This window comes from Rousettus aegyptiacus, unplaced genomic scaffold, assembly GCF_014176215.1.
Source record: "Rousettus aegyptiacus isolate mRouAeg1 unplaced genomic scaffold, mRouAeg1.p scaffold_m13_p_8, whole genome shotgun sequence".
NCBI lineage: Eukaryota > Metazoa > Chordata > Mammalia > Chiroptera > Pteropodidae > Rousettus > Rousettus aegyptiacus.
In genome coordinates this window covers 26,185,909-26,213,575 of record NW_023416311.1, presented here as the reverse complement: position 1 = coordinate 26,213,575, position 27,667 = coordinate 26,185,909, and the positions used below count along the sequence as shown (strand labels likewise).

The window sequence follows — 27,667 nt, the reverse complement described above, 5'->3', positions numbered from 1 at the left end:
AGAGGGCGACTTCCCTGGGGAGGAGCAAACCCTGTTAAGGATGGCTCTCAGATTTCCTCAGTCATGTATGGAAGGCTTCATGGAAGCCTTTCTTTACAGAACCATTCTGTGAAGGTGAATCGTAAAGGAAGAAACTCTGCTTTGAAGATGAATTGGTTGTTAAATCTGGAGATTTCACAAGGAGACCCAGAATGGTGGGCTGGCCCAGAGAGGGTTGAGGGTTCACCCGTTCCTGGGCCTTTAGGGTTGTCCCAGCTTGGTGTACACATCTGCCCTTGGTTTCACCGCTGGTGTCTGGTAGCCTGTCCTCCCCTTGTCCTGAATGGTGGCAGTCACCTGACTAGAGAGGAAGACAGGTTCCAACTGAGCCTCAGAGAAAAGAGTGGGCCAGGGAGGGACGGGTTCAGTCTTCTAGCCAAGGGAGCTGTGGGTCAGGACTTCAAAGGATCCTTGGGGGATGGGCATGCGGCTGGAGGAGCCTGGGGCTACAGACAGTGGTGGGGCCAGGCCCCCTGCTTATACTGAGTGAGCTCCAGCACCGACTTCAAGGGGTTGCTGAGAGGCAGCAAGTAGAAATGCAGCGAGTAGAGACAGCTTCTTGCCTCCCTCTGCTCCTCTGTGTTCCTCAGCCCCTCCTTCCAGGAAGGAAAGGTCCCTGTGGAAGCCTGAAAATACAGCCGCTTGAGGGACATACACATTTTTAATGAGCTTGGAAAATAGGAAAGGAAGTCATTTCTGACACCTGATGTATACCGGGCCATAAGTCCAGTGCTTTGCACTGTCACCTTTTTATGTCCCTTTTTATGGATGGTGGGAACTTCAGTGATGTGCCCGGTATGCCTACCTATAATGAAGGAACTGTTGGCTCCAAAGTCTGGCTCCCTGTATTCTGTCAGGGAGGCCCATGGAATTCGGGCCTGACCCCAGGGGCCCAAGTAAGTGAGGCCTGGAGAGGTACATACCATGGGTAGCTCCTTGCTGCCTTGTTGGGCTGCTCCCCACCTCACTCACCTGCCTACAGTACCACTGGGAGACTGGGCCAGGTGCCAGAGAGATGGGTGGCTAGGGATAGCAACAGAGCATCTTGGCTCTCAGGAACATATGTACACCAGGGGCCACAGGTCATCGGACTCCTAGCAGACAAATACACAGAACACTGCAGGATGTTTTCTGTGGAAGAGGCTCTGGGGGAGCTTGATAGCCCTGTGTGTCCTCAGCAGTACCAAGGCAAGGCGACCTCTCCCAAAACTCAGAGGGGCCTCAGGATCCAAAAACCCAGGACAGCAAAGGAAGCCGGTCAGGATATGTAGGAAGAAGCAGTGGTGACTAAGGAAGGAGAGGCCCTCTGTGTAGGTAGTAGGTATAGTAACAACCACAGAACATTCTTCTAGTGGATCATAAAAACCTAAACGGAATAGCGGATACATGTCCATGGTAAAAACTTGGAAAACACAGAAATCTAACTGCTCAGATGGCTGTTCATTTTTATGATGCTGTGTTTCTTCCAAAATTTTCCACAAGCCTATTAATTTTACATCTCACAGTTGTTCTTTCTATGATATTTACATAACACATAAACTTAAAACATAGGCGTTTCCCCCATGTCTTTAAAAACACTTTATAATATTGCCTCATCAGGCTGTAGCATAGTTGTATAACTTCCCTGTTCCTCAACTGTGGATATTTGGGTAACTTCACACCATGGACACCTAATATCCACATGCTTATGATTTGCCAATTACAAAGCCTTCCCATACTGGCACATGTGATCACTCCCAATAACCAACCAGTATTACAGGAGGACACAGGCTCAGAGAGGTTAAGGAACTTGTTCAAGGTCACACAGCATGTGCTCATGCTCTCCTTTTATCTTTCATATCTACACTACGAGGTTCTCTGCTGCCCCCTTCTGGTTGCCAGCATAATCTATAACATTGATCCTCCCTATCTAACCCTTTGGGCTCACAATGCTTGGAATTCATTTATTTATACAACAAAAATTTGAGTCTACTCTGTGCCAAGCAAGATATGGGAATACAAAATAGACAAAAATCTCTACCCTTGTGGTGCTTATATTCTTGTGGGGGAGACAAATAGTAAGAAAAAATAGTATATTCAATAGTGACTAGTGCCATGGAGACAAATACAACAGAGACAGGACTATCTGTTGAGAGGACAATTTTAAACAGGTGACCCGGAATTAAGGCCTGAAAGAAGTTAGGGCATGAGCCATGTTGAAATCCAGGTCTAAACATCCAGCGGGTGGGGCCAATCAGTGCAAAGGTCCTGGGGCTCTAGATGTTTTTAAAGTAAAACCAACAAGATTGCTGATATAGTGGATGTGGGATGTGAGAAAAAGAGGTCAAAGATGACATTGTGGGGAGGAACAAACTTTACCTTCAAGATTCTTCTGGCTGTTCTAATAATCAAATAGACATAAGACAGATTACCAAGACAAAATAACCAAATAACCAAATTTAATACATACATGAGAGAGACAGAGATCCCACATGCAGGGGAGATTCAGAGGTAGAAAGGAGGATTCAGGTAACACAAGACACCCTGAGCCAAGGACAAGGTAACTCACCTGAGGGCTTCAAAGGACCTTTGCAGGATGGTAAGAGGAGACATTTAGTAAATAGAAGTTTGTCCTGTTCTATAGATAGGTCGAAAGTCATCTCTGATAATTGCTTATTATGGACAAGGTCCCTAATTCAAGTTCTTCTAGATTGTTGTGGGGGAGGGGGACAGAGGTTTCTCTTGAGCCTGTGCTGAAGTTGCCTTTAGCTCAAACAATCTGCATACCACAGAGGGACATCTTGGGTGAGTCATTCTGGACCCCCACAGCATCAAGATTTTGTCCGGAGCACCTGGAGGGGGAGGGGGGCAGGATCTGAGTGGTGAGCAAGTTTGACCCTCAGGTGGACAGGCAGGTCAGGCAGTGGAGAGCCACTCTGTATTTAACATACTTAAGTCATGAAGCTGGACATCACGGAGGATGAGTGTAAATAGCTGGAAGGAGTGCAAGGAGGAGCCCTGGGGCCCTCCAGCATATAGGTGTTAAAGAGATAGGTGGATCACCTGGAGGGTGTGATGTCCAAAACTGTTGAAGGAGAGTGATCACCTGGACCAAGTGCTGCTGAGAGGTCAAGTACAGGAGACCTGAAACAGGACTGTAGGGCTGAGCAATTCAGAGGTCACAGGCAGCTTAGTTTAGGGCAGTTTCCAGAAGGGGTGGGGACCTGTGTGGTGTAGTAGGCTCAGAATTGCACGAAAAGAGAAATGGAATTCCTCAGGGACAGATGACCCTTTAGGGGCAGGAAGAGAGATGGGGTGGGAGCTGCAGGGTGAAATGAATCAGGAAAGGGTCTTAGAGGTGTGAATAGCAATAGCGTGATTTTAGAGAAAAATGAGTGATCCAGCTGAGAGAGTGGGGAGAATGGTGAGAAGAGGGGAAACCCCCAAGAAATAAGATGGGCAGAAGGGGGATTGCTGAGCATTCGTGCAAGAGGCCCTCTGCCGACTCCTCAGCAGGATGACTAGAGCGGGGATTATAGGTCCCAAAGGGGATAAAAGACTATTGGCGTCAGGGCCCTAGAGGTGAGGGCTGGGAAGATGAGAAAGGAAAGAGAAGGATGTATGGCATGGATACCGTGGAAAGGCCACTGCTGTGCTGTTGATAACCAAAGGTTTAGATGTGGCTAGAGGGAGGGGAGGAGGTTGGGGAACAGAGGGCCAGGGACGTGGAAGCCTTGTCCACATGCATGTTGATCCCCAGGAAATGAGAGGAGCAGTGGGTTTCCTGAGCCCAACCACCATGTAAGTTCAGTGCCAGTTGTAGGCAAAAACCAGCCCTTCTCCCCTAGGAGAACCAGCTGCATCTGGGGGTGAGGGCAAGCTCCCTAGGGAGCTGGAAAATTCTAGACCGGGGCTTGGGGACACCACAAAGGTAGGGAGCCATGAAATGATGACATCCAGCCTTTGCTGAGCCCACGGTGTGCAGGCCCTGTGTCTTTCACACAAGCCTGTGAGATCAATGCTGCCGTCATACTCATTTTGCAGCTGAGCACACTAAGGCTGAAAGAGGCAAAGCCACATAGTTAGCACCAAGCTAAAGCCATACCCAGATCTGTGCTGCTCTGGAGCCTGAGCATGGGGTGGGCAGGGGTTGTTCAGCAGGGGGGAAGGAGGGTAGCAAAAGAATGAGGCCAGAATTATAAAGGCCTTGACCTAAGCGCTGGTGACTCGAGCTTTATCTTGTAACATTGGAGGTTTTTCCAGTCAAAATGATAGGATCGGATTTGTTTTGTCCTACGGTTACCATGGTAACCACATTTCCACCCACCATGGGTGTATTGTATAAGGCAAAACTGGGGCAGTGAAGCCAAGCAGTTCAGCTGCAGGACCCAGAGGTGGGTGGAGTTAGGACCTAAACGTTGCAGCAGAGTATGAGGCAGGAGGGAAAGCAGTTTTCGTTAAGGGTGAGTGCGGTACATCCAGGGCCAAATGTGCAGTTGGCAGGACGCGAGTGGTACTTAGAGCCGGCAAGATGGCAATGGGGCTGGATGGTTGGTGCAAAGTGGCAGTTGCATAACCAGGAATGCCAAGCTAGCAGAGGAGGGCCCAAGGCAGAGCCCAGAGTACACTGGCCTACAAGGGACCTTGAAGGAAAAGAACCTGTGAAGGAACAGGGAGGGGGTGGAGGAATTTGCCAGTTAGAGAACATTCTAGAACTGTTCTCAAAGAGCAGTGGCTTCAAGAAAAAGCTTTGTTAGGTAGGAAATTTCCTGTTACTGGAGGCATTCAAGCAGAGGTTTAGCATCCAATTGATGCAAGACAGGGAAGATTTCCCCAAGTGAGGAGCGGGGCAAGCCTTGTATCAAGAGAAGAGGGTCCTTTGGCAGAGAGTGTAAAAAGAATTCAACACACACACCAAAGTTAGAGTCAAAAGGAGAGTTTATTAGAAAAGGGATAACACTGTGGTCTCTCAGAGTCAGAGAATGAGATGGACAGTGAGAGAAGCAAATGGAGACAAGAGTAAAGGCACTGGGAGGGACAGACGGTACAGATGAGGACAGTGAGAGAGACAGGGGCATGAGAGGGACCCTGAGTATTCAGGGAATTCAGCTTATATGTCATTCTTTAGTTCCCATTTCTTTTGATATGGACATACAGTGAGAAAGGGGAAGAGTATGTAGCATGAAAAGGTAAGACTGTGTAGAGGGAAAGGCCTGCTGGCAGCTCCCAGCCTTTAATCCATAGGTTTCCCATGGTTTTAACCATAGAGAATGAGTCTCAGTTCCTAGTTCCCCTTCACAGGTGTGGGGAATGGGTTGTTAGTGCTCCCAGCAGAAATCTTCCTTTGTTCTGCAGGTGTCCTCCTGGCCAGGCTGCAGGGTTAATCAGCAGTCTCTGATTGTGGCTTGATTAACATGTTAATTCTTTTGCTTCTCCCTACATTACAATCACCTGAGAGGCTTCTTCCCACAGGGTGCCCTGCAGGAGAGGAGAGAAGGGCTTTCCCAACTGGCATACCTTTGGTTTGTGTATTACCCACCTGCCTGGGAAGTGAGAGCCCAGGCCCTTCAGAACCAGGGAGGGGAGGGTACAGAGGGGGGGGCTTCCCACCACCCAACTGAATTGCTTCCCTCTGCTGCCCAGCTCCAAACTTCCCCACAACATCTTTTGGGCTTGAGAACCAAATCATAACCAGAGTGACAAGCCCCGCTGCCCTGCCCCAGCTTCCTCTCCTTTTGGTTCCCTGCCAGCTTGAGGGAGCTTTCAGGTGAGCAGCCAGGCCTCCCTCCACACCATCCCCACCCTAGAGCAAGGGCTCTGGGCCCTGGAGACACAGCAGAACGGCTGACTTCCTGTCTGACTCCAGTAAGTCAGGGTTGCCTGCCTGGACCTCGGTTTCCCTACTTGTAAAATGGAAAAGTCCCATACCAAGGCCTTCCTGAGGCACAGAGCTAAGGCAAGGGCAAGGAGAATGAAAGGCCTGTAGAAAACAGGAGTTGGTGAGGTAGAGGCTGGCCAGGCTGGAGCGTGGAGGGCCTGGAAGGCCTGGCTTGCAGCGCAGACTAGACCCTGCAAACTTGGCCTTGGCAAGCTCTTCTGCTGATGTCTCTGCACCCGGAGCCTGAGCACCCCTAAGGACCAGGACCGAAGTTCTTGGCCAGCCCCATCCTTGTCTAAGAAGTCCTCACATAGTCTATTTTGTAAACTCTTCTTTAGTTCTAATTGAAGGAACTACCGTGTATGTTAAATTATATTCTGCTGAGGGAAATAGATGATTCTGCTTCACTCACTTCACACCCTACAGCAGTGCCTGGAGCCCAGTTCAAGAAGCTCAGCTGTTGGCGAAGGGACTGCCAAGTGAAGGGCTATCACCCTGTTTTGGGGGGAAGGTGCAAATAAGGAAAACCCCTAGCCCCAAATGGGGTGGCGCCTCTTGTCACCGATCCCATTAGGGCTCCTGCTGGGTCTCTCCTATGGAGTCTCCTGTTGATGCAGGAAAGGGTCCTTGGCTCCACACAGGAAAGAATTCAAGAGCAAGAGCATGCCAGAGTTAGAAACAAAGGACAGCTTATTAGAGAAGGAATAATGCTCTACAGATAGAGACGTGGTCTCTCAAAGCCAGAGAATGAGACCCCCATGCTCAGCGAATTGGGTTTATATCTGTTTCCTTTCATGGTGTGGGTATGCAGCTTTAAAGGTGCTGGGGTGGTAGTGATCTCAGCAGGAATCTTTCTGTAGGTTTCCTGTGGTCTGGCATCAGCCAGGTTCCTGTGTCTAGCATTATGTAGCAGGCTCTGAATACAACCTAGTTTAATGTTTAGTCAACTCGCGTAGTCCTCACACCTCTCTCCTATGTTACTGTCATTTAGTGGGAGTGGGCTTGGAAAAGAGGCTTTGAGCTGGATCTGGATGTCAGGGTGGTATTGACTTCAGCAGAGGATGTTTGGGGGAGGGGGAAGCTAAACAAGAGCAGGAAAAGTTCCCTCTACCCCTTCAGAAACTGGTTCCACCACTTCTGAGCTGTGTGATCTTAGATAAGTTAACTGTCTGTAATCTTGGGTAAGTTAACTTACTGTCTGTGATCTCAGACAAATTAACTTATTGTCTCTGGGCCTTGAGGTCACAGGGAGCAGGCCTGCCTACCTTCCACCACCCACTATCCTGAGGGTCATTTTCCCACTCCCAGGCACACACACTCCTTGGCCCTCTTGGCCTTTTCCACTCACTCACCGCCCTCCTAACCCTGTCAGGCTCTTAGGAGCTCAAAATAAAACCACCCTTTCTCAAGTTTCTAAAGATATCACAATTCCAGTGCCAGCCACATGTTTCTCCACTTAATTATCTCTGCTTTTCTTTGTTAATTAGGCTCCAGTAATGATCTTCCTTCTGCCTTCCTGGGATGAGCTGGCATCTGCCGGGCGGGGCTTGGAGGCCTTTGTGGGCAGACAGACGCCTGGATGCCAGTCCCAAAGTTGGCCCGCTGCCTCCTTTCTTCCAGGCGAGGCAGCACAGTGGGCGATGGAACGATGTGATGTCAGGGGGCCCCGCCTATTTCTCAGCCTGTGGGGGCTCAGCTGGGTGATTACAGCCCCATCCTGCCTCTGGTTGGTTGGATGGGGGCGGAGGACCTCAGTGTTCCCAGCAATTTTGACAGGGGCCTCAGCAAACCCCAGAAGGGAGCAGTGGGGGTCTTCTGACTCTTCTGCAACATTCCAGAAGACCTCACTGAAACTACTTCCCCAGCTGGGACCACCCAAGCTGACAGGAACAACCATTGCCTTTATTTGGGCTGGAATGAAATCAGCTTGAGGGGCCACCAGGCACTGTGTGCTGAACAGAAGTTCTTGCTAGCTGATAAATGCGTCTTTGAGCCAAAAAGTAGAGGCATGGGGGTGGGGCACTAAGTATGGCTCAGTACATGTGGTTTACTGGGGTAGGTTCTACCTCTCCAACCTCCTGGGAAGGGGTCTGGTGACAAATAATCTTCACGGTAAGAGGTGGGGGGTGGAGACTTGCAGCCCTAACCCTCCACAGGTCCCCGGCCTGGAGACCAGGCTAGCATAGCCCACAGAGGGGCTTTGAGGCTTTTGGGGCTCAAGTGCAGTTACTTGGTTCATGAACAGTTCCAGGATGTCTATGAGACCAGGTTCTGGGCTGGGTGCTGGGCTTTTGATCAACACCAATTAAAAAAAAAAAAAAAATCCCTGCCTCATGGAGCTTGCATTCTGGTATGGATGCAGAGAATAAACAAAGTGTGAAGCATAAAGCAAGTTAAGATGTGAGCCCTAAAGAGAAGCAGAGAAGTGGATGGGAGAGGTTGTGTTTATTTTAGGAGGTTACAATATTAGATAGAGAGGTGTGTCCAGGAAGGGCCTTTGAGTAAAGGCCTGAAAGGGGAGGTAGTGAGCTGGGGGCAGGGGGTGGGAGGACAAGAAAAGCAGTGTAGGCATAAAGAACAGCAACTACAAAGGCCAGGAGATCACCTGCCAGGGTGTTGGAGGAAGGCAGTGGGGGTGTGTGCTGGGAGATGAGGTGGAGCTGGGGAGGGAATGCAGATTGTCTGGGGCCGGATAAGAGGCTGCCTTTTGTTTCAAGTGAGCTGGGAATCAGCTCAGGCTTCTGAGCAGAAGAAAGAATGCAGTTTAGGATTTAACAGGATTCCTCTGGCCTATGGGTGAGGACAAACAGGGTGGAAACAAGGAGAAATGGAAGGAGGTGAGACCCAGTGGTGAGTCATTGGCACCAGGTATATTTTGTAGCTAAAGCCAACGGAACTTGCTGACGTGGCTGTGAGAGAGAGGAGTCGAATGTGACTTCGGAGGTTTGAGCTGAGCTGGAAGGACGAAAGTGCCTGTAGCTGAGATGGGGGTGATGCAGGAGGAGCCAGCGGAGGGCTGGAATGTCAGGCATTCAGTCTGTGGCATATTAAGTCAGGGGTGTCGTCCAGTAGCAGGTTAGTGCACAAATCGAGGGTTAAGGTGAGCAGTCCAGGTGTGAGGTATAATTGTGTAACTTGGGGGATTGTGAGCGTATGTATCATTGGTATTTAAAGCCCGAAAGCAAAATGAGATCAGCAGGAGTGAGTCAAGTCAGAGCAGGGAACCTAGTGCCTTCAGCATCGTGGGTCAGGAAGAGAAGGAGAAACTGGTGAAGTGGGCAGTATCCTGCAGCCAGTGTAAAACCCCATTTCTCCTTGGAGGAGATCCTTCTCCCCTTGTGGCCATGAGGATCCCAGAGTCCAGGGACTTGGCCGAGCATCTCGCGGGGTGGTTGGGGTCAGGCCCTGAACAGTGATGGCTTTTTAGAAGGATCCAGTCTTGGGCACAAAGAAAAATATCCCTTCATAGGTGCAGCCCACCTCTCCCCCAACCCCCTCAATGCAGGATTATAGATGCCACATAAGGCGGGGCAGGAATAGGAGGTCCCTTTTTCACATTCCGTCACAGAGAGAGCCCCAAATTTCCGTTATCTGTTCCATGAAACAGCACATTTCCCACGCCCTCTCGGGTAGCGGCCTGGGGAATGGCAGGCAGAACATATTATATAGATGAAAAACAAAAAGAATGGTATCAGCGAAGGGTCTTGTTTGCCAGGAGGAGGAAGATGGATTTGCCTCGTGGGCAACAAAGAGTCCTCAGCAGGCTTTAAGTAAGGGAATGACATAGTCAGATAGACTGTTTAGAAAGAGCAACATGGCTCGCAGCTCAGAGAATAGATTCAGGGAGGCCAGGTGAGAAGTTCTTGCCTCAGTGGTGACAAGGCCTGACTTATCCTTGGGCTGGACCTGTGTGAAGTTTCTCTGGGAAAGTGACCCATTGTGGTGACTACCTGGATTTGTAGATGGAAGCAAGGGGACACAGGGAGCTTGTATTAGTTTTCTGTGGCTGCTGTAACAAATTGCCTAAACTAGTGGCTTAAAGCAATACAGCTTTATTCCCTTACGTTTGGAGAGGTCAGAAGTCCAAAATGAATCTTGCAGGGCTAAAGACAGGGCATCAGCAGGATAGGTTCCTTCTGTAGCCTGTAAGAAGGAGTCATTTTCTTGGCTTTTCCAGCTTCTAGAGGCCGCTTCTCCATCTTTAAAGCACATCACTCCAACCTTTGCTTCTGTTGTCCCATCTCCTGCTTTTGACCTTGATTCCTTTAATGGACTCATGTTATATTTAGAGCCCACTTGAATCATCCAGAATAATCTCCCCATCCCGAGATCCTCAACTGAATCATATCAGCAAAGTCCTTTCTGCCATATAAAGAAACATAGTCACAGGTCCCGGGGATTAGGACGTGGACGAGTTTGGGGCCACTACTCAGCCCATCAGGGGTTGGAGACAGCCACAGTTTCTTTCTTGAGCACGCATGTGGGAGAGTGGGATCAGCGACCCGTGAGAAGAGAGGGAGGAGAAACAAGTTGGGGCACAGAGAGAGAGAGGCCATTTGGGGATGTGCAGAATCCAGGATGCTTGAGGAGACAGTTGGAAACGTGGGTTTGAGGGTTGCAAGTGCAGAGGGAATGAGCTGCAGTGTGAACAGAGTAGGAGGATCTGCTCCTCCCTTTCCCACATGTAGAAACAAGGCCCTAATAAGCAGTCAGCATGATTATAAGCCTGGGTTTTAGACACCTCACAACGAGGACAGAGAGAGGCTGTACTACGAGGTGATTAGGAGTCTGGGATAAATCCCAGCTCCTCATCTCACTCACTGTGTAACCTGGAGCAGGCGCTGCCTCTCTGTGTCTCACTTTCCTCATCTGTAAAATGGAGATACTCATAGGGATAGCCTCATAAGACTGTTAGAAGGATTAGGTGAATGAATCCATGCAGAGATCTAAGAACAGTGCCTAGTATATAAGAGCTTGGTTTCCCTTACATTTTATTGGGCACCTATAATGTGTCGGACATTATTGCAGGTGCTGGGGCTATAATCATGAACAGATAGCTAAAAACAGACCACAACCTTAGCCCCCAGGGAGTGTCCATTCTTTCGTTGGCTGTAGCATTGGCTGCTGCTACTGCTGCATAGCATGAGGATATGTCCTCAGAATCATCCAGGTGATGCAGGAGAGTGCATCCTTTCTGCTCTAGCCTGTACGGTCAGCTGCCCAAATCTGTCCCCCTTTCCTAAGAGAGGTGCCGATGTCCTGCTCATCATGCTGAGTGCATGGCATTCTGTGCCCAGCCAGTTGTGGCCGCAGTTCTGCCTGGGCTTTGGCCATCCTTGGGTCAGTGCTCTCCATGGCCCAGTCAGTTGTGTAGCTGAGACCATGAGGAAGGGAGAGGGAAGGGAAGGAGGCATTTTCCCTTGGGAAGGGCCATGCATGTGGCTGGACTCAGGATAGACCCCCCCCCCCCCACAAGAAAACCCGGTGCCTGCTTGGCCCAGCCTGGCTTGTAGACTCAAGCATAGGGCTGAAGGAGAATTTGTGAGACAGCCCACCCAGAAGGCACTAGTCTATTCTCAAACAAGAAAGCAGTACCTAGGGGTCAGAAAGACCTGAGTTCAATTCCTAATGCCACCAATTGCAGACTGGTCCTTGGTAACTTTGGGCAGGCAACTTGACTTCTCTGAGCCTCAGCTTTCTTAGCTATAAAATGGGGAACCCAACACCTAGTAGTCACGCTTGTCATGAGGAGTAGAGGGCATCACTGTGTAAATGGCCAGGCACAGTCTTCAGTGGGCATGTAATCAGCAGATGTGGGATTTGCATCCTTGTGTTGGCAGCTAAGAGGGCAATGGAAGAGCCTGGTAGCCCCAACAGGGGAGGCCCCAGCCAGAGCCTCCTGTTAGCCACTAGTCCAGCTCCTTGTGTGCAGCTGGAGGCCAGACAGCTGGGGTCCAGGGAGGAGCACAGAGCACAGGCTGTGGCTCACCCATCCCTAGGGAAGGGAGATGAAGGCACAGAGCCTGGTCTGAGTGAACTGGGGGAAAAGGCTTACTTTCTTCCCCTCTCCCCCTCCTCAGTAGACCTCATGCACTGATCACATCAATTGCTCCGCCATTGATCTTGCATGTAATAATCGATTAATTGCTATAACTTTATTTTGAAATATTTTTAATTTACAAATAATTGCAAAGATAATACAGAATTTCCAAATACTGTTTGACCCATGTGGGATGTTAATATCTTACATAACCACAGTACATTTATCAAAACTAAGAAATTAATATGGATTGGTGCAATTCAATTAACTAAACTACAGATTATTTTTAGATCTCATCAGTTTCTTTATGTTCCAAAATTCAGTCCAGAGTACCACATTGCACTTAGTATTAAATTGTTTGTATTCTTTCATTTGTACTCATATTTGTCTGCTCACTTGTTAATATATGCTACAATGAACACCCATGAACCCAGCACCCATCTGAGAATTAGAACAGTATCAATAACGTACACCCGGCCACGTGCTCTCTCATCCTGTCCTCCTCTCTCCCCAGAATATCCTGAATTTTGTGTATGTCATTCTCTTAGTTTTTGCTTGTAGAATTTTAAAACTGCAGGGGGAAAAAAATGAAAGAATAGTATAATGACTGCCTGTATATCTTTTCTCCAGATTCATTCATTCTTAACATTTTGTCATGTTTCCCTTCCACTTCCCTCCATCTCCCCCACCCCATTTATTTCTGTCTCTCTGTCTCTTTCTCCATTTGAAGTAAGCTGCAGACACCTTGACTCTTCATGACTAAATATTTCAACACATGTCTCCTCAGAACAATGCTATTCTTTTACATAGCCAGGATACAATTATAACACTTATGAAACTTAATAGCTCCCTCTCATCTAATACACAGTCTATATTCAAATTCCCCAAAATGTCTCTTATGGCTGTTTTCCCCCATGACATAGTCATTTTTCACAGGTCGATTTTTTAAATGGTTCTATTGCATATGACATTTGCCTAAACCAAAATTGTTTCATTTCCGTGTTTTTTACTTTTATAACCAGGGTATCCTATTGTATCAAGTCTGGGACTTCTGTCACTTAACCTTATGTAGCATAATGTGAAATGTGTAGCTGTAGCTCATTTGTTTTCGCTGGTCCATAATATTCCATCCAGTGGCTGTACTGCCACGGACTCATCTTCCTCCTGTCCTAAGCCGATTTATGTTGCTTCCATGGTCTTGCTGTTAGCGCCCTTGAACATGTTTCATTTTGCATGTGTACAAAAGTTTCTCTTGGGTATGTGAGATCACAGGCCTGGGCAAGGGCCTCTACCCCACTGCAGCATAGCCATCCCCTCTCTGAGTCTTAATTTCTCCATTTGTAAAACAGAGATGACAATTCCTGCTGCGCCTACCTGCAGGCCCAGGAAGGGTTAAAAGGTGAATCCAAGTGCATGTTCTTATTCTTCTGATGGTCCGGTGCCAGGAAAGGGAGGACTGTTGTACAAGCTTCCAGCAGGCCGTGGCTTGTCCCCCACCTGAGTGGCCCCAGCTCCCTGCTGGGTGGAGATAGATACCCTGCAGATATCTGCCCTCTGTTCTCTAGAGGGCCAAGTCTGCCTGGGGCTGCTTGATGCCAGCCCAGGCCTAGCAGAGAGAGAAGAGAGGAGGAATATTCATTCCACCCTTCTGGACAGATCTCGGTCTCTCGCCTCTTAAACAGTCCTTTTGTCGCTGCTGGATGCTTCTGTGCCTCTGCGTTTATGATCATGATTATCAGCCTACAGTCAATCTGAGCTACAGACCTCAAACTCAGCTCAGCAGAAAAAGGCCAGGCTGTTCAGGGTTCTTGTACTTTGCCCCAGGAGAGGGCTGTGGGGCCACCCTAGGCATCAGGCTGAGCTCATTGGCTTAAAATTGTGTACCTAGCTAGCATGGCTGTGATTTAATAAGCTTGGTTGCTTTCTTTCCCCAGCCAAAATTTGTTTAATCCTCAGCCTAACAGCAGATTAGAAAGGACAAGATGAGAACTACTGGGGCAGACAGTGGTGAGAGAAGGGAGATGATCAGGAAGAGGCGGGAGAAGTGCCAGCAGGATGGATGGGGCAGAGGCAGTGGGGCACAGGTCACTACTGCGGGGTAGGTTCAGCAGCACTTTCTGGGTGGCACTGGGGGACAGATCATGAGGGTAATCTCCCCCAATGTGTGCTTAATAAGAAAAGGGTATTTGATGAATTTTATAAAATGCTCTACCTAAAATGGGTATAACAAACCCAGGGTATTAAAAGAATCAACTTCCAGTATCTGGAAGAGTCTTGTGTACAATTTCATTTCCTGAGGCTACAGGATAATGCCTCAATGACATCAACATCTTGACTTTGATGGCATGAGACTTCAGATTTTTTTATGCAATATTATTGGGTCCTCCCAACAGGCGGTTGAGTGATTTTCAAAATTCCACAGAGCATTAGTGTTACAATCAAGATTGCCTTGCAGTCTGCTGGGCCAGGGACCTTCCCTGTCACTGTCCCGGGGAACCCCTTCCTCCCTGCAGTATGCAGGCATTCAAGCAGGTACACATTTAGGACACACATACTCTCTCTGTGTTGAACCCTAACTGTGACGTTTTTAGATGGAGAACATTCTGAAATACTTGCAAAAATTGGTATCTTTTAGTCTATAGCCATGCCACCCTGAACAAGCCCGATGTCTGATCTCAGAAGCTAAGCAGGATCAGGCCTGGTTAGTACTTGGATGGTAGACAATCTAGGAAGATCTGGTGTTGTAAGTGTAAAAAAAAAAAAAAAAAGTTTTTTTTTAATTGGTGTCTTTTACAGCCAACTTGGGTTCAGGGGAACTCAGGAAGGTTCCCCCAGAATAGGTTTGCTGGCTCAAGGTTTAGAACAGTAACAACTAGCCTTTAGATTATGGAACAAGTAGTACTATAGTCCCCCCCAACACCTTCTGCCCCAGGAATAACCAGGATGCCGGGGCAAGCTGCATCAGCCATGGACAGTGGCCGCGATTCACGTCAGGGGAGGGGAGACCAGCTCTGTTCTGGGCACCTCCAAGCCACAACAAGGTGTGTTGGGATTGGCACATTGCCCTCTCCCCTGCACGGAGCTGGGCAGGATGGGGCTAGAGCAGGGACACAGCAGGGCTTCTTCGCCTCTGGCTTGGGTTCCCTCCCAGAAAGTGGGTCACTACTTTGCCCACACAGCCCAAGGAGCTGCCTCCTGTTTCTTCTTAGTTCCCAGAGGGACAGGAGCACTCTCCCCTCCAGCCCCTACCAGAACCTACCCAGCCTGATTCATTTGATTGATCCTTTAAGAGAAATGGAACTTCCTCCAAATGAAATAGAAACAAAGAGGTGGGGAGAAGCCAAGAGACATCCTTTCTGAGGCCTGATGCTGAGCCAGGAGAACCTAGTGATGACGTGTTGCGGGCCAGGCACAGTCTTATGTAGTATATGTTTGGTGCACAGCAGCAGCTATGATTATTCTCGAGATTATCAACAGACATCTAGCCCCCCACCATACTCCAGAGATGTTCAGGACACCTCCCAGTGTCACCACTGTCCCCGAGGCAGCCCGGGTCTTACTCTCCTGACATTTAACTGTTCTCACCATTTCTAGTTTACTGTCCGGAATCCTAGTGTTCCTCCTGTTGGCTGCACCGTGGTGTAACTACCTGTCAGCTGCAGCTTGATTTGGGGGTGCTCTCCCCCTCAAACCAGGCAGGACTTGGAAGGAAAGGAGAAAGTTTTCATGTCTTAACATGTTGAGCACCCGCAGGATGCCTGGAGCCCCAGTGTGCAGATGAGGCCACGCAGTGGACACCTCCTCTGGGAAATGCTCCCTGATCCCTGGCTGGGTTGGGTCCCCGTGTGCTCCCACAGCGCCTTCAATAACAGTGTTTAAGCCTGTGGTGGGTCACTGAGCTTTCCTCACCACTGCTTACGCAGGTTAGGGCTGTTTTCTGTTCTCTGTTAAGTGCCCAGGAACACCACCACATCCAAGTAGGATTGTGCTTATGAAATATTTGTTCAAGGGGCAAATGAACAGTGAGCAGAAATGCTGAGTGGTGATGTCACATGACCCACTAGCTCAGGTTTCTGACTCCAAGTTCTGTGTCCTTCCGGGGCCTAGCATCGCCTTTCCCAAGGCAAGGCTGCCTTGTCTTGGTCTCTCCACCCACACGGCAACAAGGGCCTCAAGGAGGAGGCAGGGTGAGTATGTAAGAAATACCCACTCAGGCATACATGTGTGCACAGAGACAGCTGTATCCAGCAGCGTCTGCAACCACAGCTTATTGGGTTTGTCTTTTGAGTGCTGTCCACTTCCTTTCAGTCCAGCAGGCTTTGTCAAGAATCAGTGAAGTCTGGCCCTGTCCTGGGCTCAAGAGGAGACAGACCTAGAACTGTGAGCTGATAAAACGAGAGATTTAGAGGAAACACCTTAAAAATCAACTCTTCTTTTTACAGATGGAGAAACAGAGACTTTATGAAATCCAGGGTTCATAGTGGAGTGAAAGAACAGGGCTTTGTGGTCAGAGTATTTCTGGCACTTTAGCAGTTGTGTGACCTTGGGCAAGTTACTTAACCTTTCTGACCCTCAGCCTCTCTCCTCAGCTGTGGTGAGAGGTAGCCTTGATTGTGTCCGGGAAAGCAGCCAGCAGAGTATGTGGCATATGTTAGTGTGAATCTAGGCCCTCCTTTCCCTGTCCTATATAGTGATGCAGGGCCTGTGCAGAATCCTGGCTGCCAGAGGAACCCTTGGTAGCAAGGGGATAGGTGGAAAGTGTCCACCACCTCCCTGCAGACTCTAGATGGCCCTTGGGCCCAGAACTCTGCCACAGTAGTCTGCCTGGGACCTGGAGAAGGGTCAGGTCAATTCTTGCCTTGTCTAGGGCCCTGAAAACCATCTGGAAGAGGCATTAGTTTGGGGTCTTTGTGCAGCTGAATTAGGGCCATCACTCCCTGAAATGGGGACACAGGAGGAGGAAGAGAACTGGGATGCCTGATGTTTGCAGTGTCTCAGGTTAGCTGTGGTTGAAAAGGGAGATGCCGGAACTTTGAGATGTGGCAGATCTAGATTCCACAGTCAGGAATGTGGCCATGAAAGGGACCGTGGGAATTGGCAGACCCAGGGCAGTGGGTGAAAGAGCACTGGGAGGCGGGGGCATCGGGCAGTGCCGGAAGCTCTCTGCCCTGACGGGCAGCCCCCAGACTGGGAACGGGGTCTCCTCCCTGGCGGTAGGTACATGGGGAGGCCTGGGCCTTCTGGCTAGGGCGCAATATGCAAGAAGGGGCAACAGACACTGTGAGGCACAGAGCCCCTGCCTGGGAGACACAGTTCCTGAGTCGGCCTCCTAAGTGGAACTGAGTTCTGTGCGATTTTCCAGACTGAACCGGAGTTGTTTTTCTCCACAGTCCCATTCTGTCTGTTCTTCCCCTTATCTCCCAGGCCCTGGCTCCCTGCCTGTGTCCAGCTCCACCCCCGCCCTACATGCCAGCCAGTGTGGTTTCTGTATGATGGTGCAAAGTGCCCTTCCTGGAACTCCAGCTCCCTCCCTACACCAGGCCACAAGCCCACAGGCCACTTTGTCCCAGGACCTGTTTCGTTCCATCCACTCCCCTGGCCTCTCCCTCTCACCACATCCCCTAGCCCAGGCCCTGTCTCTGGGACTCCCCTGACCCTAGCTACTCCTCTAGGCTGAGGAGAAGGGCGAGGGGAGCACAGGTCCAAGCAGCTGGTGCCCAGAGAGGGCTGTCCTGGACAGTGGGCAAGGAGAGTGTGCAACCCCCACACCAGGAGCTCTCTTTCTTCCTGTCACAGGCCTGGGGCTCTCGGTCTGCTAGGCGCCAGGGTGAGTGCCTGCTAGCCCAGCTCAGTTACACTAGCACCTGCTGCTGGGCATCCCTTGGCACCACCCTGTGCTTCAGCCGCATCCATCATGCTGTGACCTTTCACCCTTTACTGCTGTGCATGGACCAGTCCTACGTGGGTGTCTTTTCCCAGCCCCACCTCATCCATCACAAACCCGCCTTCCGAGAGACCACTTAAGATATCCTGTTCTCCCAGGGAGCCTCCCCAGACTTACACAGATGGGGGTGAGCGCCCTGATTCATGCCCCATGTCTCCTTGTAGGTGTCTCTTATTATACTTTTGGGTGGGCACTGTAACTGTGCTACCCTTCTAGGCTGTGAGTTCCTTGAGGGAAGGGCCCTGCCTCCCTCTCCTAAGGATGCTTCATGTGCAACATGGGCCTGTGCTTGGGAATCCATTCAGAGAATTCGGGATAGATGGATGGATGGATGGACGGATGGATGGATGGATGGATGGATATACAGACAGACAGCTGAGGCCAGAAACAGGCTGTAGGGGAGTAGGTAGAGCCTAGAGATACTGTTCTAGCAGGTGAGAGTCAGCGACAGTGGCCTAGCCTGTGCCGACCCTCACTCCCCCTTGTCTTCCTCTTGTAGATGAAGATGATGCCAACAGACTCGGGGAAAAGGTGATCCTGAGGGAGCGGGTGAAGGAACTCTTCAATGAGAAATACGGTCAGTGCTGGGGGCAGGGCCCATGGGGCAGGGTCTCTGGGGCCAGCCTTCCTGGTTGGCCCTTCCTCCCTCTGCAGCCAGCCTGGCCTCCAGTTGCCCCCAGCTGGCCTGCCAGCTCCCTGGGGACAAAGTTTCTCAGCCTGTGGTTGATGAGAACTGATCCCTCATTCCTCATCTGAGAACAGGGAAAGAGTCCCAGTCTGTGGTGATCAGGGCAAAGACAATGTTCAGCATTTCTGCTCCTTTAGGCCTGGGCTGTGTGGCAGAGGCCATGGCCCACATCCAAGAGCTTGTTAATGCTGATGCCTGTCTACCCAACAGGCGCCTAGCCTTGACTCCAAAACAAGGATTCCGCTCCCACTGTCAGGGGGCTCAGAGTCTGTGGAGGGGGATGGACATGGAATAGATGAGAGTCAGGAGATACTAAGCACTGTGCTGAAGGCATTCAGGGTGCCAGGGCAGAACGTAGGGTAGAGAGCTAATAATACAGTGACAATTGATACAACACTTTCCAGATTAATGAATGCCAGTCTGTACCAAGTGGTCTGCATACACTACATTTTATTTGTGGCAAATTTAGTATTATTATCTCCATTTAACATTATAGCAGAGGAGACATAACAGCAAATTTTTTAAAAAGAGAGATTTCAGAGAATGAGAAAAAGAAGAAAATGTAGTAGTGTGACCAGGAGTGCTGAGGGTAGGAAGTGGGAGGCCAGGGCCTCTCTGGACTGGTGAACAGGAACACCCCTTGAAGAGGGGGTGTTTTAGCTGAGACTGAATGTCAAGAGGAGACAAACATTTGAGGGAAAGCTTTCCAGGCAGAGGGAGCAGCTCTGTGATTGGGGACCAGTAAGAAGACCAGAGGGCTAGGAGCGTGAGCAAGTAGGTTGGGGGGGCTTCTGGTTGTGGGGAGAGGTGGGCAGGCCTGACATGAGTTAGAGTTTCATTTTGAGAATAACGGGAAGAGACTCTGCTTGCGGTTTGTGCTGTTGTCTTTTTTTCACTTTTTATTTTGGAACCAGTTTCAAACATACACAAAAACAGAAAGAGTGACGTATGGCCCACGTGTAACCCAAAGCCAGCTTCTGTGATTACCAGTATTTGCTCATCTTATTTTATCTACTTCACATACTCACTTGATATTTATAGTACTTTGAAACAAATCTAAGATATATTATTTCATCCATAAATACTTAAGTATTTAATTTTTTCTAACACTTAAGTATGGATTTTAAGCAGACATCAAGCCCTCATTTGTCAATTCTAGGTGTGCACATTTAACAAATCTTTGCACTAGGCACATGTAATGGTACTCGTTTCATTATAAGCATTGGGTGTTAGTTAGAGTTTTAGTTTTGCTAATTAGGTTTTTTGAAATGGTGTGTGTGTTGACTTTTAAACTCTCTCTAGAGCATGGTAACTGCTTATCTGGACTGTGCCAGGGTCCAGCCCTTTCCCAGACGGCTTGGCCTTTAACAGGGGACATCTTCCTCTTGCCCTGACCACATGTACCTTCTAGGTGAGGCCCTGGGCCTGAACCGGCCTGTGCTGGTCCCTTACAAACTGATCCGGGACAGCCCAGATGCCGTTGAGGTCACAGGCCTACCTGACGACATCCCATTCCGGAACCCCAACACCTATGACATCCACCGGCTGGAGAAGATCCTGAAGGCCCGGGAGCATGTCCGAATGGTCATCATCAACCAGCTCCAGTGAGTGCCCCCAACACCTGGAGCACGGTGGGCAAAGTAGGCAAGGGTGCTGCATGGATTCTGGAGGGGAATCCCCAAAGCAGGCCCAGCCAGGAGCTGTGGGGAGGAGACAGACAGACAGACAGACAGACAGACAGACAGACAGACACACCTATCATTCATTTGCCATTCATTTGCACAGAATCCAAGAGATGGGTTAGCTTAACACTGTTATCTTAAAGATGAGGAAATTGATACCCAGAGTGAGGAAAGGGACGGTGTAAGTCACAGTGGGTCAGCTTGGCTCCAGACCCAGGTATCTTACTCTCTCCGGGCTGCTATAATGATACCATAGACAGAGTGGCTTAAACAACAAAAGTTTATTTCTCATAGTTCTGGAGGCTGGGAAGGTAATGGCAAATTCGGTGTCTGGTGAGGGCCCACTTCCAGATTTATAGGTGGCCAACTTCTTGCTGTGTTCTCAGTTGGAAGAGACATGGAGCTTTCTGGTGTCTCTTTTATAAGGCATTAATCCCATTCATGAAGGCTCTACCCTCATGACCTAATCACTTTCCAAAGGTCCCAGCTCCTAATACCATCACATCGAGGGTTTAGTTTCAACATAGGAATTTCAAGGGACACAGACATTCAGTCTGTAGCACCAGGTGTCCTGATTACAACCCCTTTCTTACTGAAACACACAGCTTCAACATTCATGAGTGTTTATTTTTTAAATTTTAGTTTAATTTTCCTTTCTTTAAATAAATCAATCATTAGTTTTTACCCATTTTCAAATATTTAGAAAATAACATTTAGTACTCTCATTATCCAGCAATAACCTCTGTTCATATTTTACTGTATACCCTTTTAGACTTTTTTTTTTTTTTTTTGCCTGCAGCACCTAGTCTTCCTAGGTGGTCTCCCATCCAAGTACTAACCAGGCCCAGCCCTACTTAGCTTCCAAGGGTGGGATGGCCACAGACCATGGACCATGGCTCCACTGGGGCATGAATTTAGGACCTTCTGTGTGTAAAGCAGACATGCTAACTGCTATACTATGCAACCCCATCCTAGACTTTTTAATAGAATAGTTTATTTGATTATTTTTAGATTTAAAAATAATACACATAGCAAACTAGGAAAATTGAAAAAGGTAGAAGAAAAGATAACCCATAACTCTCCTCTCCAGAGTTAATGCTGTGATGCATTTCTCCTGTATTTTTCCCCGTATATACGTTCTTTTCGATCTTACACTAGATATTTTAAAATTAAAATAATATTTGCATGTGTCCCTCCCCCCCAAAAAAAACCCACCACCACCAACAACAAATTATTCAGAAAGATCTCAGATGAAAAGTTGAGGTTTCTTTCCCCTCTTACCTACAGTCCACCCTGTGAAGTAACTACTGGAAAATACAGGAAACTGTAGGAGAAGGTGCCCACTTGGACCTCCCAGAGAGAACCACCAAAGACATTTTGGGCCTTTCTTTCCACATTTCCACTTTTCTTGTAATGCCTATTAGATGTGCATTTGGGGAAAATGAAGCTGAGATCATACAGCATTTATCTATAGACAGTAAATGTCTTGAATGCACTTGAGCATTACCCTGTGCCCATGATTATTCCCTTTAATGACTATACAGATGGATGTATTGTCCTCTGCTGATGGACATATGGGTTGTAGCTAATTTGGGGCTGGGAGGAGGTTCATGGAAATAATACTGCAAATAAAGTAAAAATTAAAAGGTTTGTAAAAAATAACACTGTGATGAATATCCATTTAGGCACACATTTCCGAACACTTTGTCAGACAACACACTTGCTTTGTAGATGAGGAAACCAGACCACAAGGGGCAATTTTCCTGCCACAGCACTGACAGCTCCAGGCTGGCGATTGATTGTTCATCTGTGTGCTCTGTGGTAGGGGTGCTAACCATTTCATCCGAGTCTTACCTAATGCTCCAGCAGCAGCATCTCATCTCAAGATAGACATCACCCATATTCAGGGAGCAGGGGAGAAGAATAGAAAACCTCATTTTTTAACTGCTACCTCATTTCTTTCTTTTTCAGACCTTTTGCAGAAATTTGCAATGATGCCAAGGTGCCAGGTAAATAGGTAGCTGAAGAAGCCACCTTTCCCCAAGGACCAATCTGTAGACACACAACAGGTGGCACACAATAGGTGGCTGACCACCTAGAGAAAAGTATATGCCCCCTCCATCCAGTACCTCTCCATAGAGCTGGAGATCTCCGTCTGCAGGGCTAGTATTCCCAGAAGGCCCCAGGGAGCCTGTAGTTGTCCTCAGACCAGGGCCCTGCCACAGCATGGCTGATGGTGTCAGATCAGCTAGAGAGAGAGGATGAAGGACAGGTTGGAGTCAGAAGGAGGGGATATCAGGTAGGATCATGGAGGCCACAGGGGGAGAGAAAGGGTGACACGAGACTGGCAGGGATAAGGCAGGTGAGTACTGCCAGACTGGCTGGACCCCCTTAATTCTGCCTGCATTTGCAGAGCACACTTCTGCACCAGCCCCTGGACTTTTAGACCTTTCAATTCACAGGAACCTGGAAGACTGGTACAATGGTTCTGATAGAGAAGGTATAAGATAGGACTCAGGAGGATGTACATCTGTGTGATTGGAAGGTGCGCCTTCATTGTACAGCTGTGCAGCTGAGGCCTGAAATGGGAAAAGGACTTGCTAAGGCCACATAATGAGTTGGTGGCCACCTAGAGCCCTGTATCCAGACCACCCATATGAACCGAAAGCCAATTAGGACTACAGGCCTAAGCATGACTGCTCAGTGGAAACAGCAATGGGGTTCAGCAAGGCTGCCTCACCGCAGCATGAAACCTGAGGTCCCAATTCCAGATGGGTCCAGGTTCACCTGAAGCTCCACTGCCTGGAATGGCACCGCCCAACCAAAAATCACCTCCTTCTATTATGCGCTTATCTCAAGGGCCAGGCAGGGCACCAGGCACTCAGGGTAAGCTCCCAGGTCAAAGGCAGAGACAGAGGAGGCCTTAGGGAGGAGGAGAATTTGGGACATTATCAAAGTGGACACCATCACTTAGATCTATCACTCCCCCACCACGGCCATCATTAGGATCTTCTGGTGACCCTAGGCTGGCCACAACCCTGGGCCAGCACTTCTGACTTCTTTTCATGTGGAGGTAAAAAAGGTCTCCTAGGCCCTGCGAAGTGATTCTAAAAGCCCAAGGTCTGATATAGGCATGTGCCTTACAAATACAGGCAAAATCCAGGGAGTTCAGCCAGTTTCAGCAGTGCCCGCCTGCCTCCCACAAAATTCACTACTCCCTAACTCATAGCCTGGCTCCTGTAGCCTCCAGAGCCTTCTGTTTCCCAGGGTCTTTATTTATACCATATCACAGACCCCCAGGCTCTGGTTTTTCTTCACCATCTAGACAAACAATTGCCCGCTGGGCCCAGCCTGCCCTCACACTGTCCTTAAGACCCTTTTAGTGGGCTTTACTAGGTTTCTGTTTAATTATCTGTCCACTCAGTCAAGTCTCAAACCCTACTTATATAGCACATTGTTGTAAGTCTTTTTTATAAGTCTTCCATAGTCACATCAATTTAATTAAGCAGCAACAAAACACCTGCTGAGTCCTGACTCTGTTCTGGGCTTGGTACTGGGCTCTTTCACACACATAATCTCATTCGAGTCTCACATCACACTGTTTTCCCCTAGCTCAGAGAGGCTAATCAATTTCCCAGGGTCACACAGCTAGTAAGTAGCAGCAGTGGAATTTTAATTTAGGACTTCTGGCTCTAAACTGGAGGGTTTTCTCCCCCACTCCTGGGACACGGCTTGTCCACTCATACCTGTGAACTGTCATCTGTCACAGCATTGTCAGGTCAGGGTCATCACATGTCCACCGTAACAGCAGCAATGTTGATACTAGTTCTGTTTCTGAGTATTTACTGGAGACCAGGCACATTATCTCATGGGATCCTCCCGGCAACCTGACAGAATCTTATACACATTTTACTCACAAGGAAATGAAGGTGCAGGGCTATTAAGTGATTCTCCCCAACACCCAAGTCTGTACTGCTTGGGAGGCCATGCTCTTGGGACGCAGGGCCCCAGGGAGGACTCTGGGAGTTCTGGAGAGGCCAGGACCCACAGGCCAGATGGTCTGAGCAGGGCATAAGAAGGACCTGGGCCTGAACTGAGCCTAGTGGGGAGGCCTACCTAAGAGGTAAGGATGTAGTGTTAGTAAAGGCAGGCAGGTGAGCTGGAGCAGAAGGTAGGCGAATGGGCTGTGGGGCCTGGTAAGGGAAGGAAGCTGGAGAGATGGGCCTCAGATAGTGGGTTGGGAGTCTTGAATGCTGGGAAGGAGACTTAAACCTGAAAACAAAGGCCTTCTCCAGGGGGCATCTAGGAGGCTGAGACACAATGGCCTTGGCATCTGGCATCAGCAGCCTTTTCTCCCACCAGCCAAAGACAGCATCCCTAAGCGCAAGAGGAAGCGGATCTCCGAAGGGAACTCAGTCTCTTCTTCCTCCTCGTCTTCCTCATCCTCGTCCTCCAATCCGGAGTCCGTGGCATCCACCAACCAGATCTCCCTCGTGGTAAAGTTGAACAGATCTGGACCTGACTCCTCTCCTCTTTGGCCTTCACCCCACACTCGGCCAGGACCCTCCACTATGGGACATGGGTTTGGGGTGCAGGAAGGTATTGGGCTCTGAATGGGCTCCACAACCTCATGGTCACAGACACATCTGCCTGATCTCCCTACAAGACAGTCTACCGCTCTCATCAAGAGCTCACAGTTACCTGGGCAGGAAGTCATATCCCCACCAGACAGGTGGGCAAGCGGAGGCTAAGAGAGAAGGGACCTGCCCACTGCCCTGGGCAGTGACAGAGCAGAAGGACCCTGAGCAGACACACCCAGGTCCCTGTGGCAGTCAGGTGCTTGGTTAATATCTGCTCACAGCATGTGTTCACAGCCCTGGGAGGTGTGGGTATTACCCAAAGAGTATAGACGAGGAAGGAGCATCTGAGGCCAACTGATTCTGCAGCCTCACTGCGCAGTCACTGGTGGACAGAGAACTCACCCGCAAACTCTGCCTGTTCTTCCATGTGGCTAGGTTTGGTTTCTCCCACCCAAGATGAAAACCGAAGAGCACATACTTGAGAGTTCTTTCTGATTTCAAAAGATTAGCTTTGAAATCCTGAGTCCAAATGGGGACAATATTGGAACACATTTGGAAAAGATTTTAGGGTTTTTTTTGAGGTATAATTGACATACAACATTATATTAGTTTCATGTGTACAACATTATGACTCAATATCTGTATATATTGTAAAGTGATTCCCACAATAAGTCTAGCTAACATTCATCACCATACACAGTTACAGAATTTTTTTTACTTGTGGATTTTAGGGTTTATTTATCCTTTGGCCATGTTTCCCTTCAGCCTCTTTCTGGAAAACTCCGAAGTTCAGGCTTTGCCATTCTCCCTTTCTGGGTATGTGAGTACCCACAGAGGGTCACTAGCTCCTCCCATCCCCTACTCCCCCCAGAGAGACATGACAGCTTCTTTGGCACATGAGGCCTAGAAGCGGCTGAGTTGATAGCATAACCACCCGTTCTGAGCCAATCCCCAATTCCCTCTGGCCTTCATGTCCACATGATTAGCCTCTGGGACACAGGTGGAAATAGGTCAGAAGGCTCCAACCCAGGTTCCATAGCCTCTGGTGAACTTCATGACCCCTCTGAGCCTTTAGCAGCCTCAAAATAAATAGTATCTGAGGAAGCCCTTCAGAAAGTAGAGCTAAGTGTTCTGGTGTTTTTCCCATATCACCTACAGTCCTAACCCAGACCGTTTGTCCCCCTCTCTCTAGCAATGGCCAATGTACATGGTGGACTATGCCGGTCTGAACGTGCAGCTGCCAGGACCTCTGAATTACTAGACCTCAGTGCTGAATCAGGACCTCAGAAAGACTAAAGGAAATGTAATTTATGTACAAAGTGTATATTCGGATATGTATCAATGCCTTTTAGTTTTTCCAATGATTTTTACACTATATTCCTGCCACCAAGGCCTTTTTAAATAAGTAAAAAAAAAAAAAAAAAAAAGTTGCCTTTGTTCTTAACTGTTGCGTGTTCTCTTTTGGAATTGCGGCTACAGCCATAGGAAGAGGTTAGGAAACCCAGCTCAGGTGGCCTGTGAACACAGAGGTGGTATTTCGGACCTTTGGGCCCTGGTGTCTGGGCACAGATTCCAGTCATTTCCTTGCTGCTGGGCCCACGTGACCTCAAGATGAGGTGCCATGGAGAGCCAAGTGCCAGACTAGCCCCTTGGCCTCAGGGAGTGCATGGTGTGGTAGGAGGCTATTTTGGTCCCAATAACTCAGGTGAAGTCAAACGTGTCAAGTATGATCAAGCGTGGGGTCTTTATGGCTAGAGGGGAAGACATCTTGAAGAATGGGCTTTGAGGTGAGCCTGGAGAGTGGGGTGGATTTTTGATAAAGCTCAGGGCATTTGAGCAGCAGAATGATGGGAGACAGTTGTGTCCCAGAAAGACCACTTTGGGTGGCAAGTGGAAAGGTGGAGGAAGGGGTAGGACTGGAGGCAGAAACACAAGTCAAAGGGCCTGGCAGTTGTCTGGGGCCTGGCATACTACGGCTGTTCATTCACTCCCAGTGGAGAAGATAGGCATGCATTGCTGGTGTCCTGATGGGGAAGGACAGAGTGTCCTGGGAGCACAAGGCAGGGCAACCTTATCTAGTGTAGAATCAGTAAAGAGTCCTTGAAGCTGAGACTTGAAGGGCATTTAAGTGTTGGTGGGACCAGTGGGGAGGGGCGGGGCAGGTGGTATTCTAGGAGGAGAGAGCCACATGTCCAAAGAGAGTGAAATTGGACTGAAACTTGGGTATTCCAGGAACAAGAAGGCGGCACCAGAGCAGAAGGCTCGAGGAGAGTGGCTAGTACTAAGATGGAGGGGGTAGGTAAGGGTAGTCAGCAAGCTGTGAACACAGAGCTGCACCAAAGGAGTGAGTGGGGGCAGAAATGCAGCCTTGGTTCTGCTGGCCCAGGCGTGCACTCTGGGGCCAGACTGCATCCTTTTTCTCACAGGCCAGCATGTGCGCGTAGCATGCATGCATGTGTGTGTGTGTGCACACAGGCGCGCACATGTGCATGCGTGCTGGGGGGGGGGGGGGGGGTTGAGAGCCACAGCAAAAAGTATCAGGGGAAGCCATGACCAGAACCTCATTTTGGAAGGATCAGCCTTCTTTCATAGAGAAAACATCAGAGGTGAGGAGAAACTAGACCATGTGGGAGGCTCTTAATAGTTCAGTGAGAGCTGGCAGTGGTTTGGGCCAGGTGGAGAATAAAAAAATCAGCCAACAGAACTTGAAGGTCAATTGGTCAGGAGTGCTGGGGTGTGGAGGAGTCAAGGTGACCACAGGATCCAGCCAAGTTCCAGCAAGAAGCCTAAGTCTCAGAGGAACTGAGTAATTAGTTAGCTAAGTACATGATCCAAAC

General features: G+C 49.1%; 1 protein-coding gene across 4 annotated transcripts in view; it reads left to right on the top strand.

Moving 5' to 3' along the window:
• Window positions 1-26,257, top strand: part of GTF2IRD1 (GTF2I repeat domain containing 1) — a 103,452-nt gene extending 77,195 nt beyond the window's left edge. For 2 of the 4 annotated variants that reach the window (XM_036225580.1, XM_036225582.1), the window contains 4 exons: window positions 18,380-18,457; window positions 19,980-20,172; window positions 22,222-22,259; window positions 24,613-24,863. In XM_036225580.1, coding sequence (XP_036081473.1) covers window positions 18,380-18,457; window positions 19,980-20,172; window positions 22,222-22,259; window positions 24,613-24,863 — 560 coding nt within the window. Of the gene's footprint in view, window positions 1-18,379; window positions 18,458-19,979; window positions 20,173-22,221; window positions 22,260-24,612; window positions 24,864-26,022 lie in introns of those variants that run through there. The other 2 variants (XM_036225583.1, XM_036225581.1) reach the window with 2 other exon arrangements.
• Window positions 26,258-27,667: the final 1,410 nt, after the last annotated feature.